Genomic DNA, 16,513 nt, shown 5'->3' with positions numbered 1-16,513 from the left:
TCATCGGCGGGTAAGTGGGATTTTCGTGGAAATAGTCGTTCCATAGATGAATGTGTCCTTGTTCCCGATCTCTTTCAATATAAGCTCTTTTTTTGGGCTTGTTGGTTTGAACATCTACTAGGGAGTCGATGATATTATCAAATTCTTCGTCAAACATATCTTCAAAGGCTTCATCAACGCCATCTGACTCTGAGGATGTCATAACTGAAAAAAACGAATAGATAAAATTTATTTTTTTTTGAAAAAAAATTATTAGAAACATAAATCTGCAATATATGTGGAACATTAATTTTTTTTTTTAAATATCTCTTGGAATATCATATTTTCTTTTTAATTATAACATATAGTGGAAGTTTAGATTTCAATATTGTATCCAATGCTACCCGATCAAACTTATCATAATGTATTCAATATTTTCTTTTTAATTATAACATATAGTGAAACTTGTCAAACTAAAGACTATAGATAACTCATAATGTGGAACTTGTCATAATGTGGAACTTGTCACTCGATAATGTGGTGATAACAAAACTAAGAGTTTGAGATTTTACTTGGTCACTCGATTTTGTAGTCGGCCAGTGAGTGGTTGGCTGGTTTGACAGAACAAGAGTGAGGCAGCTGGTTTGAGAGAACAAGATTGAGGGAGCGAGTGAGTGGTTGGCTGGTTTGAGAGAACAAGAGTGAGGCGGCTGGTTTGAGAGAACAAGATGGAGGGGTATCGACTGAGAGAACTATGATTTGTAGTTAGAGAGAAGAGAACTATGCTTTGGCATTTGAGAGAAGAGAACATAAACAAATGTTAGAGAGAAGAGAACATATATGAGAGACATGAAACACTTGTCCTTTTTATAACAAAATTTTACAAGCCCCGTGAAGTGTAGAGACAAACAAAATACTACACTTCATATTACAATCCGTGACACCAAGTACTACACTAGTGTCTAGTACAAACAGTGACCTGCTGCGACCCAAAAGATACATGTAGTACTACAACTACATCAACAACTCGTGACCTGCTGTGAACCAAAAGATAGATGAAGTACTACTACTACTACAATACCTGTGACACCTACAATAACCCATCAACGTTAGACTTTATCTCCCATACACCCGTGACAACGCCAGGACATCCTTTCACCTGCAAAATAACACAGAAGAATATAACTTTTCAGTCAACAAAAGCAGTTGTAAAATTATCAAAGCAAGTAAAGAAGCAAACAAACAGTTAATCAGCTAAAGCATTCAAGAAATTTTCAAGTAAACAACCTAAAGCATCTCAGAAACAAGTTTGTCCTTCAAAGCGACCTTAGCTTCACTTAGACTAGCTATGTTCTTAGAGAGGAGACGATCAAGTATTTTATGTTTTGAAAGATTCTGTTTCTTCTCTAGAATGCTCTCCAGGCGATCAAATGCAGCTTCATTGCCATGCTTCTTGCGTTTGGCTGCTTTGCAAGCCTTAACGCCAGGAGGCCTAGCCTCATCCGAGTCATGCACCGTCTCCGTAGCTTCCTTCATTTTCTCCTTTGCACCATCTCTTGATATAGAGTTCGATCTCCACTTCTGATCATACCTCAGCTCCCTCCACGCGTGTTCAAGTGTAAACTTCGCCTGGTAGTCGTTAAAGAAGATGTCATGAGCTGACTTCATGACATCGTTCTCGTTCTGCCCACTAGATTGCTCCTTCAATGCTGCCTCATAGCTTCCCAAAAATTTACACACTTGTTCATTCACCCTTCCCCACCTCTGCTTACACTGACTCCACTCTCTAGGTGGAAAGCCACCGAGCTGAGCGCTTGCATTAAAGTAATCCTCTATTCTTCTCCAAAACGACCCTAGTTTCTGCTGGTTACTAACTATGGGATCTTTGCTTGTGTTTAACCAGGCACTGATGAGGACAATGTCTTCTTGAGTCGTCCACTTTCTCCTTTCAGCAGCCGGTTTAGGAACCTCAGACGACCCTACTTCTACGGTTTGACTGGACTGGGAAGATAATAGGTTCACAAAACCGGGAGAACTTAGTGAAAACGTATCCATTTTGGTTTGGGGTTGTGTTTTGTTTTTTGTTTGAAGTTTTAAGAAGATTAGGGTGGTGTTTTAGACTTGCTTTGTGTTTTCAGAAGTTTGTTTGGGTGTCTATAAAAAGGATTTAGTATTTTTTAAAGAACTACTTGCGTTTGAGTTACGGGTGGTTTCCTTACTACCAAACATTCATTAAACTTAATTAGACAACAAGTTGTTCACAGACATTCATTACACATCAAATCAATTTTTAAAAACTCTAACAGGTTTAAGACACAACAATTTAAGCGCATTCATCACAGCAACCAACCAGAGGAAGCAAACTAGTACTAGATATTTAATGAAGTACTACTACACTCCCTACTCTAGATATTTAATGAAGTTAAGTCTCAGTTCAACCAGAGGAAGCAAACTAGTACAGTTCCTACTCTACACGGAAACAGTTCCTACTCGAGTTCCTAGTTAAGTTCTACTTCAGTTTAGTTTGATAGTTTACCTGTTCTGTTTCAGTCGAAACAGACCCTCTCCAGAGCAGCCGCCTGGACTGTGAGGTTATAGACGTCACCGGTGAGCTTATCAAGCAGCAATGTGAGCCTCTTAACCTGTGCCTACATAAGTGATAAAGAAAACTTGTAACTGACTTATAAAAACTTAACTTTAAGAAGATTAAATTCCTAATATATACTGAAAAAAAGTCTTGACAAACCTCAAGACTCTCAATCTGTTTACTGAGTATGGGCACACATTTGATCATCTCATCAGCCTCCTCCACACGCTTACGCAGGCGTACCATCTCCTCCTGGACACCTATAACCCAAGGCTGACGGTAATGCAACACATCAGCCTTGGTTAAACCACAGAAACATCAGTCAGACAACATATTTAACTAGAAAATTTAGACAACATAATAAGACAGGTAAGATTAATGAAGGGAATACGAATGATGTGGGCTACCTCGTAGTTTATGCAGCTGAAGAAGCGCTTCCCGGGACGAGTGTCGTACTCCTCCTTGACCCGAACCTCGTCGATGATTCTACCACCACACGGACATCTAGTCGGCATCCCATATGCCGAATCGGCCACGCTGTACAGGTGGTCGAAGTACTCCTGCTTCCTCTTTGTATCTCTTCTCTCATCTGAAACAGAGAAATGAAAATGATTAAGCGAATCGATTGAGTCAAAACTAATCGAAACCCCCCAAAAATATATTATCAATCGAACCGTGAATCGAACTCAGTACAAGATCTAAACCCACTAATCGAAACCCCCAAATTTGATTTTGAACCCTAACTCGATAAACCCTTTTCGATTTCCAATCCGCGAGAATCGAACCATAAAACGATAAATCGAACCCCTAGACGAGGTAATACAACAATAAATCAAAACTCATCTCGATTCCGAACCCTAAATCGTAAAAAAAAAAAGTGAGATTTCCCCAAAGTCGATTTCGAAAGCCAAAACGACATCAATCTAAACGAGAATCCAGTCGAGACCCACCTCTGTTAGTGGAGGAGACAATTACTCGTCGAATCGATGGAGAAAAGTCGAGAAAAAGGGAGAGAGATCGTCGTCGCACGCGAAATCGCCGCGAGGAAGAAACCCTAGAATTTTCGATACAAATGAGAGAAATGAATCTCTCTCCCCTTTCCACCGCGTGACGTCGACGCCGCGTCTCCAATAACTTGGGGACACGTGGTGTGAACCCGTATCGGACGGGGTCACTCGTAAAGGGCGGGTCGCGAGAATTAACCCATTAAATCTTTATTTTCAATGGTCCGGTCCTATGAAACTGAGTCAATGAACCTGTCTAAAACCTTTAATGGGACTGCTCTTAAATTCATGTAACATAAAAATCAGAAAGTAATTATTAAATTACTATTAATGCGTCTGAGTCAGCGTAACTATGCTTTCTGCGGACCAATGCTAGTCTTATTACATATATATTTGTCGGGAAAAAAAATTAACCATTTAATATTATCGGTCTCATTAACCAAAATATTCGATACTTCGTAAATATTATCGGTCTCATTAATGATGTACTATTACTATGGTGTTTTATTTTATCTACCGAACGTAATAGAAACGTTTTTGTCAGTAGATAATTACACGGATTTTATGGATCTTATTACTTTATTGGGTTTATTTGTAGACCGTTAATCAATTAATCCCCCGTGTATATTATTTGAGAATCATTACAACTTCTTTTTGTAGTCACATGATCACTAGAATGATTTTTAAAATCATTAGAGAAATATGTTGGTCCATCTAATTATCTAATAAATTTTTTATTAAACTAACAATAAATTCATCATTAATGTACTTTATTATTTCCTTAAATAAAATTTACGGAATTGCCTAATGTGACTAAAGAGTATATGTCAATTAATGATTTTGAATAATAAAAATTTGATAAAAAGTAGTGTATCTTCTATCATATTTGTTTAATTTTAAACTATTAAATAAATTAAACAACCACAATAACCATATAATAAAAATTTAGATTTTTATGTATATGTTATATTTTGAATTTTTACGAACGGCTATAAATTAGTAAAACTGTTAAAAGTTTCACATTCAAATTTTATGATCCATAGTTTAAATTTTTTGTTATGACAAAATACAAATGATTACAAAAATTATATAAGTAAAAAGTCTAATTTAGTTAATTATTACGATTAATATATATATCATTTTAAATTAAACTATAAACCATATAAAATACAATATTTTAGTTTCAAAATTTACTTTGAACAATTTTTTTGATAAAAGTTTTGAACGATCATTGACAACTTTTTTTTTAAAATTATAAATTACTAAAACTATTAATCTCACAATGAAAATTTTGTTATCAGTAATTTAATTTTTTTTCTATAAAAGATACAAATGATCAAAAAACTATATGAGTAGAAATCATCATTTTATAGACATTAATATTAAAAATATACTAAAATATATTATCTATGTAATATCATTTAAATTTAATAACATACCCTATCAAATATAAAAAAAAATATATTTTTTGGATTAATAAAATTGATTTATATGTTCACACCAATTTAATTATATATTTAATAATTACTAACTTTTAATTATTTAATATATATATTTACTAACCTAGTACTATTTATTATGGACTGCGGAAAGATTTCTGATTTTCTGCGGACATTAAATTGACGTAGAAAGGTTGACGCTGCTAAAAAAGATCGCACAGACCATTACTGATTTGATGAATTCGTAAATTTATATAGTAAACCATCCATGTACTATAGTTTTAAATTTTTTTGGACCGTTGAATCTTTTGTTGTTGTTACTAAGAGCTTATATATGAAACGATGCTTTTATTTTGACACATACCGAAACTGTTGTGGAACATGTAATGATTGTGAAATCCGTATATTGGATTTTCTTATGGACCATCTGCTAGTTTTCATGTTTCAGTTTCACACAACTCATAAATGATAGTAGGAATTGTGAATTTTTTATTTAATTGATTGTGTGATTAGTATTATACTATGTGGACCTTGGAATGACTTACATAGACGGTAAACGGGCTTATCTGTTTAATGCAAAAGTATTAAGACAAAAGGGGCTTTGATGTTCTTCATCAATGACTTGTAAAGAGTCTTGTCCTAATTGACCAGGCAGACTTGTAATTTTGTAAGGCATGTAAGAGAGGTATTATAGGAGGATTGTATATGTAATTTATGTATTTTTCTTTTAATGATTGTTGTATTTTCTGGCCAGTTTAGTTATGAATCCAATGAGTGAAGAAGGTAATCAGAAGCTAATACATCAAGGAAGCGGAACCATTCCTGCTCTTGCGGATGAAGAGCTGATGGGAGATGATGATGATGACTACGATGATCTCTATAGCGATGTTAATGTTGGTGAGGGTTTTTTCCAAGCTCATCATCAGCCTCAGGCACCAGCTCAAGTCAGTGGAGGAAGCCTTCATGTTCAGAGTAGTAATGTTGCTGAACCTAGAATGGCACCTGTATCTGGAGGTGCGGTTGAAAGGAAGTATGAGGAGGGGCATAGTGATGTCCAAGCCAATAAAGTTGTTCCACAAGGATCAACATCTATTGTGTTAAACACTCATGCTTATTCAGGGAATGCTGTTAATGTTCCTGAGCCGCCTCAAGGAGCTAAGCAGATTCCTGTTAGCCAGATGAATGTGAATCCAAACCCTGTGGTGAACAGAAGCCCCACGCAGCCGCCGTTTGTTTGTGGACAATGGGAACACTATGCTTTTCGTAGGAGACTTGCATTGGTGGACGACGGATGCAGAGATTGAGAGCGTTCTTTCTAAGTACGGAAGAGTCAAAGAGATCAAGTTTTTCGACGAGAGGGTTAGCGGCAAATCCAAAGGGTATTGTCAGGTTGAGTTTTACGATTCAGCTGCTGCAGCCGCTTGCAAAGAAGGAATGAATGGGTTTGTTTTCAACGGTAAAGCATGTGTTGTAGCCTTTGCTTCTCCTGAAACGATGAAGCAGATGGGAGCTAACTTCACTGGGAGGAACCAAGGACAGAACCAAATTCAAAACAGAAGGCCTTTGAACGAGGGAATGGGAAGGGTTAACAACAACAACATGAATACTCAAAATGGAGGAGACGGTGGAAGAAACTACGGGAGGGGTGGATTTGCGCGTGGGGGTGGTGGCCAAGGAATGGGAAGCCGTGGAGGTCATTGGGGTGGTGCAATGAGAGGTAGAGGGATAAACAACATGGCTAACGGTTCCGGTGCTGGACAGTATGGTCCATCGTTTGGTGGTATGATGCATCCACAGGGTATGATGGGAGCTGCTGGTGGGTTTGATCCTTCATTCATGGGTCGAGGCGGTGGTTATGGAGGGTTTCCTCATTCTTATCCAGTTCTTGCTTACCCTGGTGGGATGCCTCATTCTTATCCTGGTGTAAATGCAATGGGAATGGTTGGGATTACTCCCAGGGATGAATGGAGTTCAAGCAGGAGCGATGTGGAACGAAGCTATTGGTGGTGGTGAAGGGGTGGTTCTGAAAATGGTGGATATGAAGATGAAAACCAAGAGAAGGAAGATAATAAGCCATCACGAGCAACCACAGAACGTGACTGGTCTGAGAGCAGTGGTGATAGAAGTAGGCACAAGAGTCACCGTGAAGAGACAGATAGTCACCGTGAGTATAAGCAGCATAGAGACCGTGATTCTGAAGATAGAGGACGACAATCTTCTTCGAAATCTCGAACTAGATCGAGAATGGCAGAAGATGGTCACAGGTCCAGGTCAAGAGATGCAGACTATGGAAAGAGAAGACGAGGAGACTGAAAAAAAAGAAACCTCTGTTGCTGCATCTAAACTATACTGGTTTAAGTTACTCTGCCTACTTACTTCAATCTACTTATATATGATGATACAATGTTTCTCTATACCTTTGTTTGCTGATAACCTGTTTTTGGAGATGAGCATATGTACTTGTATACTACGTTTTTGTTAAAGATTCTTCAGTTGTTATTGCAATCACCCTGATTAGAGAGTTTTGTGGCTGATTGTCTTTGATTCAAGCTTCTTATGGTACCATTTCACAGTTATAGATAAAGCATGTAAAAGCTGAGAAGCTTTTGGCAACACAGTTTTACATTCTATACAATACAAAAAATCTGTACATAGTTTTTGTTTGTACAGATTCTCTAAATCAGGTTTGAGTACTCGTAGTAAACCAAGAAGAGAGCTTCAGGGTAGTCCTTGGGAAGGCTATTGATGTAGAGGTAGAATCTGAACAAGTCTTCCCTTGAAGCCGTCCTTGTATCCACCACGTCATTATCACCAGCAAGCACCCACAAATCCTCTGAGTTCACTCTCTTTATGCTGCCTCGACAAAACGGGCATGACTGAGACTTCAAGTTCCAATTGCGGTAGCATTTGATGCACATTGAGTGGCAGCAATTGGGCAACACCATTTGAGTGCAAGTTTCTAAACAGATTCCACATTCTTCCTCACGCTCTAACCCTGCATTGATGAATCTACTACTGTGACTGTGAGCTGCTTTTGTTATCTTGTTGCTGAGTCTTTTAAGGTCAAAACCAATGTCTGAAGTATCCAGCTCGTCTAAGTTGCTATGTAATAGCTGAAGTGATGGCAGTATCACACCTTCAAAAGACACAAGACTCATATCAAACATCCAGCACATCTACTAAGTAACTGAAAATGAGAAACCTTTTGAAGAAAATGGCTAAAAACATTTAACAACATAACATGTTCAAGCAATGGTTATGGGTTTGCTTACCATAGAACTCACTGATAGTTGCTTTCCTACCGAGCGCGGTAAGCTTAGGTTGTCCATCAGAATTAACCTGTACAAGCAAATATGACAAAACAAATGGCAACAAAATGAGAAATTTCAATCAAAGGAAGACATCTTTTTGAGATGGAATAGGAGTTTAAGAAACTAACCTTGTAGACAAGAACATGAAAGAGGTTGAAGTAGCGAGGAAGCAGACATGAGCAAGAAAGATCAATCCACCGAAACAAGAAGAGTAGTAAAGAAGCAAAGTTGCTCTGAACTAGTTTCATCTGAAGCCGCGCATTGTTCTTCCCCGTTGGAATTGCTTCTGCCCTGAAAAGGATAAAAGCTCAAGTTCTCATCAACGAACACAAACATGAACGCAAACATACATTAGAGACCCTAATTTAGCAACCCCTGAGCCTAAAAAGCTAGTAAATTTGTTTAAGTTAGAATATCAAGCAGACCACTTTCAGAAGATTTTCATTTGAGAATGCTACATACAATCTTCTAAAATCAAACTAAACCTCATCAGAGTTTCCTAAAAATACCTTAATATTCACCTACTTTTGTAGCTCAACTAATTAAAGCTGTAAACGATAACAAAAGAGTAAAGTCTTAAACTTTAGGAGAGAGGAGACAAAACCCAGAAAGGGACTTACAAAGTATTAGCGTGTTGAACATCAGCTTCCAAAAGCTTCAAAGATTCATAGTACGAAGAAGAAGTAGATGAAGAAGAAGAAGAAACTGCCAACTGATTATACATCTCTCTCTCTCTCTCTCTCTCTCTCTCTGGGGTGATTGCAGCAAGGAATTGATTGTAGAACTCGCCAGATAAATATGAGAAACGAAAGACGAAGATGCCAAAAGCGAGGGATTGGTCTGAATGATCGGTAAAAGCCAAGAACACAAGTCTCACTTCTCTCTCTGCTTTTTCTTTGTTTGATTCTTTTGTTCACGGTTACCTGCTTTATTTAAATAAAATAATCAATGTTGAAGAAGAAAAATTCGTTTCTTTAATGATAAAATTAATTGTTCTTTTTCTTGTCAAGTAAGCTAGGATTAAACTTTGAGAATTGAGATGGCTTTCTGTACAAAAAGAAAGAAAAAAAAGATGGCTTTCTGTATCTGAAAATAATTAAAAGTCCCTTTCATTCAAATTTGTAACAGCTTTTGGAATAAATAGTTGAAGCGAATATAGACCCAAAAAAAAAAAGGACCAAAGTGGAAGAACGCGTGCGTGTACTTTGCCTCACTAATAAAACATGTTTTGCTCAAGTTAACCCAAAGAATAACCTCAAAGTTATTCTACCGTTATAAACTTCAAAATAGAGATGTACACGCACAAAAAAAAATAAATAAATATCAAACGAAGTTGTTTGAATCCAGACTAAACTTAAGAAAATCTTTTAGCTCATGTCTTAACAAAAAGAGATGCTTCTTAGGTTCAGGCTGATTCAGACATATTCCTTTCTTCAAAAGTCATCCGCAAAGAAAGTACACTTACGTACCCTTTTGCTCAGGGCAAAGAAAGCTAAACATACATCCCGTTTTCAACAAAACTCGGTGTCGTTCAATCATTCAACTTTGGTTCTCTCTCTCTTGAAAGCTACAATGGAGTTGACTCTTTCCTTCTTTGTTCATCTTCCAAACTTATTACCCTTAAGGCATATTACTGGGTTTCAGTCTCTTGGTTCGGTTTGGTATCTAATTCATATGGGTTCTCAGTGGGTTTAGAAATGGGCTGTTGTAGAACTAGGCCTTCTTACCACCTAATATAGCTAAAATTTATTTTAAAAAGCTTGTAACATGTCAACCATATTCTAAGCAATGAGATAGGCACCTCTATTTGCTAAAAGGGCACAAAGCAAATAGAGGTGCCTATCTCGTTCATTAAAGTATGCGACAGTCTCATGTTGTTTCAGTTAAATGGTTTGTTGGATTATGAGATGGTTGTTGCCTCTATTTAGTTGCTTTTTGTCATGTTGTGTTTGGGCTAAGTAATGTGCTTTTGTGCTGATTTTTTGATGTAAATGGGTGGCCTTACTTCGGCTGTTAGTGCTTTTTGGTATAGTGCTTCGTGGAAGCTGGGTGTATAGATGTTACTACTTGAGATTTTGTATTCTAGTCTCTTGTGGTGGGTTTGGTTCTTTTGTAAGTTTTCTATCATCTTTATATATCAATCAAGTTGACCAAAAAAAAAAAAACAAGTTGTAATGTTTGTCTGTATGATGATAGCTGTATATACAAAGTATATATTCACATTTCACAAACAATGAGACATTTCTATCTCTCTTCTCTTCAGAAAGCAATGAAATTCTTTTTAAGCTGATCATGAAACCTACCGGACCGTCGTACACTAGCAGCTCTTCTGGCAGTGAAACCAACCGTGGTAGGCCTAATCGATCTCTGCCTAACCATTTCCACAAACTCAGGATCATTAGAATGACCCTCGTACCTTATCCACTGAATCATTTGATGGTAACCAGGGAAGAATCTCATCTGAATCGACTTGAAGACGAAGTAAGGGATCAAAGCAAAGATCATCACGAAGAGAGTTGTTAGCCAGTAAGATGGAGCTGGAGCTAGGGTTTCAAGGAAGACTTTGTAAGCATCTGTGGAGAAGCTAGGACCCATGGCTCCATAGACCATGAGGAAGATGTACCATAAAGCAATTGAGCCCCATATTACAATGTGTTGGACCCAAGTGAAGTAGCTTATGGCTAGAACCATCTGGAGATTGACCACCCAGACAATGCAAGTGTAAATTGTCCCTCCGAGGATCTCCCGACCGGCGGTTTTGCCGTTAGGGTTGTAGAGTTGGTGTTCTTGAGATTCCTTGCAGATGAAGAAAATGGCGAGCGCTGTGATTAGTCCATTGAACATCCATCCAATGATTCTTTTCCAGCTGAAGAGTAGATTCTGAACTCCTTCTTGGTATAACAATGGGAACTGCAAAAGAAAGACAAAGCTTAATGGGCTATTCAGAGGAATCTAGGGTTTTATTAGGATTTATCGGCGTAATGTAGACCTACCTTGTAACAGAAGCGAGATGAGACGTCTTGATCGAAAACTCCGAGAGCAATGACGGGAAGAGAAGAGAAGAAGACGTTGAAAAGAGATAGAAACCAGTCGTTATATGCTGGTTGAGCAGAGAAAGATGTGTAGGCTTCGTATAAGAAGACAGTCACACCAAAAGTTATATTCTTGTAGAAGAAGTAACATATCTGCAAGAGCAAAAACAAAACCTAGTTAGAGAAAAATGTGAGGATGTATGTATAGAGTTTATTTAAAGAAATAATATGTACCATGGATGAGATTCTGCTGTAACACCAGTGACCATGGACTAGCAAGAGACGCTCTAAGTATCTGAACTGAGCAATGGCTATATCGCTAGACATAACAGCTTGCATTCCCTCAACGCCGCTGATTCCGATACCGATGTCTGCTTCTTGAAGCATTCCAACATCATTTGCTCCATCTCCAATACCTAATGTTGTCTTCCCAGTTCCACTTTTGACCAACCTCGTAACCTAACATAACAAAAAAAAAAATCCATTAACTAAACCGAAACCGTCATGCTAAAACCTCCCATATCCACGGAGAAAGAGATCATTACCAATGCCTTTTGTTTAGGTGATGATCTGCAGCAAATAACAGAGGCACACCCTGTGGCTAAGTCAAGAAACTGTTTCTTGAAATCATCTTCAAGAGCGTACGTTAGCGACTTCCCGTCAATGATCAAGGCAAACGCCTCATGAGAGCCGCTTGATCCTGTGATGAGAGCTTTCCCTTCCTCCATTTGCTTCACGACGCTTTCTCTAGATGCCTGTTCAATCGCATCTTTCTCTCCAGCTTTCTCCAATGCTTTTATATGTGGTGTCTCGAGGTTTATGATGATCTGCTTCATCTCTTGTCTTAGTAAACTACAAGCAAACCTGTATAGATTTCGACAAAGAATGTCAGAAATTAGGATTCAGACATGAGAGCAAAAACACAAGTTCATTACCCTATATTGATTGCTGTCTCCATCTTGTCTCCAGTTAGAACCCAAATCTTGATTCCTGCTTGCGCAAGCTTGTCTATACATTCAGGAACCTAAACACACAATCAAAATTAGACATTACATATTAAAAAAATATATATATCTACTAAGAATATGAATGTTATAAAGAGCTATACCCCATTTTGAAGCTTGTCCTCAACAGCGGTAGCACCAAGGAGGATCAAATCACGTTCCATCTGATCAGTGATTTCATCGATCAAGCTCTCGCGATCCGTTGTTACTGAGTTCTTAGCTTCATTGAAGTTCTTGCTGAACTCAATGTACTCATTCTCATCAACTTCACGGTATGCAAGTATCAATGTCCTTAGCCCTGCATCTGCATATTCATTCACATGCTCTCTTGTTTTCTCTTCGAATTTACGTCCGTTTTTAGCAAGTCTTTCAAACATCACACTACACACACAACAACAAAAACAAGATTAGTTTGATATATATAGATCAACAAGAAAGCCTCAAAAATGTAAAACTTACTTGTCAGCTCCTTTTGACAGTAACAGAAGCTTCCCATCTTCGTCCCGCACGATCACTGACATTCTCTTCCTCGCGCTGTTGAACTCAAGAACGTTTAGTAACCGATACACCCTGTAGCAAAACAGAGTAATGTTAGTTTTTAACCCCAAGACATAGCGAAGAAGTACAGTTTCATAAACAGAACCGAACCTTTCAACTTTCTGCCCTGTTGCAAGGTCCAACTCACGGAACGAGATCCCGTTTTGCGTGCGGCTAAAGAACTCGAACCCGAGCTCTCTAGCCGCGACGACAAACGCAGCTTCATCAGGAGACTCAGCCTCGTAAGAGACGGCTCCTGTGGCTTCATCAGTTTCAGGTATAGCCGTGTGACACACGGCTAACAACCTGAAAAACTTTTGCAAGACAGCAGCTTCTCGCTGCTTAACCCAGTTACCTTTCATGACTCTCTCGTCCTGGAAGTTAAACCCTTTGATCTTAGGACCAGACTTGTCCACCACAACGTCCAAATCATCGCCAACCAAAGCCGCGCCGCCGCTTCTCATAGCCATGGATCTTTCAACTTCGGTTATACCGCGCCCGTACGCCGTCCCAGCGATGGAACACTTGATGAACTCCATGGAGTTGCACGTCAGCGTCCCGGTCTTATCGGATAGGATCGTGTCGACCATTCCAAGCTCTTCGTTGAGATTTGACGTTCTCGCGTGCGCGGGTTTATCGGTCTCCTCGTAGTACATGAGAATGTCGTTGTTGATGAAAACGCTCTGAAGAACTTTGACGATTTCGATGGATACGTAGAGAGAAATCGGAATGAAGTAGCTGTAGAGCATAACCGCGGTGAAGAAATGTAAAATCGCAGCCAGTGGAGCTTTTTCGGGATCGAAGAAGATGTCTGCATCGTCTGGTTTTAAGTACCATCTCTCTGTTCTTCCTCCAGCTCTCGCTCTATCCTCTCTTGTCTCGATTCCAAAGACGATGGAGCCGATGAAAGACATCAGAAACACTACGAAGAACATCATGTAGATGATCTTGTCCATCTTCCTCTCGATTCTGCTTCTCTTCGATGGTGGATCAGTTGAATTTTGAATCACCTATTAATCAACAAAACATTACAAAATTAGTTTTCTTTTTATATTAAAACATCCGGAGGTTTGGAGACAAAGCCCATAATAACTGTAGACATGAAACCACAATATGTAATATTAGTTCCGTCCCAATGGTTAACTCGTATTGAGAACCTCTGACATAATGGTCAGTGTCCTTTCTAATTGAGCTAACGACTTTTAACAAATCAGTTTCTGATGCAGTTTGTGTGTTTAGATTTGCACCTTTGTGTCGTGTCCAGTGAATACAACAGCTCCGTACACATACTCCGTGTTTCTAAGCTTCGAGTCACGAAGCAAAAGCTGTTGAATAGACAAAGGATGTCTCTGTTCTTCCAAATGCAAAGTTCCGACGAACGTGTAGAGATCCGCATTAGGATCTTCGCATCTCACGACGGCTTTCAACTCTTTGAAGTCGGAGTCTTCGTGTAACGCCGACGACGTCGCTTCCAAACCTTGCTTCACTTTCAGATTCGTCTCTCCATCTAAATTCATCGTCTCCACGTAGCAAATCGAGTCTTCGTAGCTCGACGAAAGAAGCAAAAGATCCGCCGGAAAAAACTCGTCTTTCTCAACTCTCACTATATCTCCGACCTTAAGCTCCCTCCACTCCTCCTGCCGGAACGTTCCGTTCCCGTCGTGAACCTTCACTCTCCTGTTGTTCACCTCTATGTCCTGTCGTTTTCTTCCCCAGTCCTCGATCCCTTCTTTGACCATGCTCACGAGGATGACGAAGCCGAGAGGTAACAGAGCGCTGACGGCGCTGTAAGGAGAGAGCGGAGTCAGCGACAAGATTCCGGTGACGAGGAAGTAGAAGTTGGCGACGCGGCGAAACTGCTCGAAGAGAGATTTGGGTATGAACGAAGCCGGAGTGTATTTCGTTGACCGGACGTAGTTTCCGGCGTAGTTGCGGCGTTCCGACGCCGGAGAGTTGGGTTCGTTGCAGTAGACGACTCGGGAGAAGCCGGGTCCTCCTATCTGCGAGTGGTCTTCTTGGAAACTTGATTTGCGACATTTGAAGGCGTAGATGTTGCTTAGGCGTAACCTGCTTCTTCTCCGACCGCCTTGTCTACCTCCCGGCATGTCTCTGTCTGAAAGAAAAATATATGTGAATCTTGAAAATGGTGATGACCGGTTAATGTTTTGGGTGAATTGTTGAGGGAAAAGAATGAAAGAATGTAAGATTTTTTTTATGTATTTTGGAACTATGAAAATGAATAATTTTGTGAGTAATTATAGTATTTGATTTAGCAATTTGGGCAAGGAAGAAGAACGAGTGTTTCTTCGTTATTTTATGAAAAAGCCAACTTTGACGACGACTTTCAAACATACGTATTTTTGACGGAGTATTAAATTATTTCTCTGTCATGGAATCAATCGTATGATTTTCGTGGGATGTCGAAAGAAAAATCATTTGACGAAGACGCAAGAGATCGCTAAATATCTGGTTTTTTTAAATTTCGATGGACATAATAAAAATCAAATTTGTAACAATCCATATTTGTCGGAAATGAAAAGTATTCAGTCTGTAGTTTTTGTCCCTTTATGTTCTAGAAGAATAAGTAACAAAATTATGATGCCATAAATAATTAAAGATGATGTCAAAAGAGGAGAAGAATTGATCATGTAAGAACGAATGGGAATGAGGCGTAGACGAAGTCGTATATGGTTTACTTTTATTAATTCCTCTGAAAATTTCTAGGAAAAAGCGAAGAAAAGGGAGGAAAAGTATTTATTTATTGGATAGTGATTAGTAAATAAATGATGTTTTTGAATTGATTGATTCTCTAATGTAAGGGTTATATTAATACTATATGTTATTATAAAACTAAAGTACTTAATTTCAAGTGATCCCCGATCCAAAAGATGATCTGTCCTCGATTTCCTGATTAGTATATCTTCTGACACACTCTTGGGTCTTGGCAACGCATACATGTGAAATTTAATTTCCACCTCATAGTTTGTTGCCAGTTCAGTATTGCGGACCAATTGATTTGAGAATATTATAGTTTGGTAGCAAAAAATAATCCATATCAATATGACCTTAATGTTTTTGCCAAGTTATAACGAATACTTCATGATTCATATAGATGTTTTAAAAGAAAATGATTCCATATTTGCCATATACATGTGATATGATAAATATATTATTACATATTACCACGACATTTTCATGTGATTATTTATAGTCACAGCACATATGTCTCACCTACTCCTACTACTATTAATCTCATTATTGTGGCTGCGCGACTATTCAAACACCATCTCATCTGTGAGCATCATACCATCTCATAGACATGTAATTTAATAATAGTCATTATCACTTTGACAAATAACGGACAAGGGTTTTGGATCCATTAAAGTTAGTTTACACTAACTAACACAAGATAAGATGAGATAAGATATGCAAGTTAATGTTTAGAAGAAGAAAAGTATTTAGAGTTTCGTAGCAAAAAAAAAAAAGTATTATTAGAAGGGAAACAATTTTAAGTTCCCCATTGGCGGTCAAGGCATAATTTAATTTTAAACAATACCCTTACGCGTAAAAATAATACTATAACTCTGCAAAACATTTTTCAATTTAGACATCGTCTTAAT

The 16,513-nt window shown here is 38.4% G+C and overlaps 3 protein-coding genes and 1 pseudogene across 3 annotated transcripts; 1 reads left to right on the top strand and 3 right to left on the bottom strand.

Moving 5' to 3' along the window:
* Window positions 1-1,069: 1,069 nt before the first annotated feature.
* On the bottom strand, window positions 1,070-2,034 carry LOC106413609 (glutathione S-transferase T3-like). Its single transcript, XM_013854352.2, has 2 exons — window positions 1,285-2,034; window positions 1,070-1,138 (listed from the first exon to the last, which is right to left on the bottom strand). Exons 1-2 carry the CDS (start codon window positions 2,032-2,034, stop codon window positions 1,070-1,072), a joined length of 819 nt encoding a protein of 272 aa, XP_013709806.2.
* Window positions 2,035-5,378: 3,344 nt separating this feature from the next.
* Window positions 5,379-7,394, top strand: LOC106413608 (annotated as a pseudogene).
* Window positions 7,395-7,566: 172 nt separating this feature from the next.
* On the bottom strand, window positions 7,567-9,388 carry LOC106412368 (E3 ubiquitin-protein ligase AIRP2-like). Its single transcript, XM_013853291.3, has 4 exons — window positions 8,941-9,388; window positions 8,449-8,611; window positions 8,282-8,348; window positions 7,567-8,145 (listed from the first exon to the last, which is right to left on the bottom strand). The coding sequence occupies exons 1-4, from the start codon at window positions 9,042-9,044 to the stop codon at window positions 7,685-7,687; spliced, it is 795 nt and encodes a 264-aa protein (XP_013708745.1). The 5' UTR covers window positions 9,045-9,388; the 3' UTR covers window positions 7,567-7,684.
* A 1,099-nt stretch (window positions 9,389-10,487) lies between these two features.
* Window positions 10,488-15,274, bottom strand: LOC106415311 (probable phospholipid-transporting ATPase 11). The gene is made up of 9 exons (XM_013855975.3): window positions 14,141-15,274; window positions 13,005-13,903; window positions 12,816-12,926; window positions 12,461-12,737; window positions 12,288-12,376; window positions 11,898-12,216; window positions 11,587-11,811; window positions 11,314-11,505; window positions 10,488-11,230 (listed from the first exon to the last, which is right to left on the bottom strand). Exons 1-9 carry the CDS (start codon window positions 14,996-14,998, stop codon window positions 10,580-10,582), a joined length of 3,621 nt encoding a protein of 1,206 aa, XP_013711429.1. The 5' UTR covers window positions 14,999-15,274; the 3' UTR covers window positions 10,488-10,579.
* Between the last annotated feature and the right edge of the window lie 1,239 nt (window positions 15,275-16,513).

Source organism: Brassica napus, chromosome C8 (assembly GCF_020379485.1).
Source record: "Brassica napus cultivar Da-Ae chromosome C8, Da-Ae, whole genome shotgun sequence".
In the NCBI taxonomy this organism is placed as follows: Eukaryota; Viridiplantae; Streptophyta; class Magnoliopsida; order Brassicales; family Brassicaceae; genus Brassica; species Brassica napus.
This window is presented reverse-complemented; position numbering and strand designations above follow the sequence as displayed.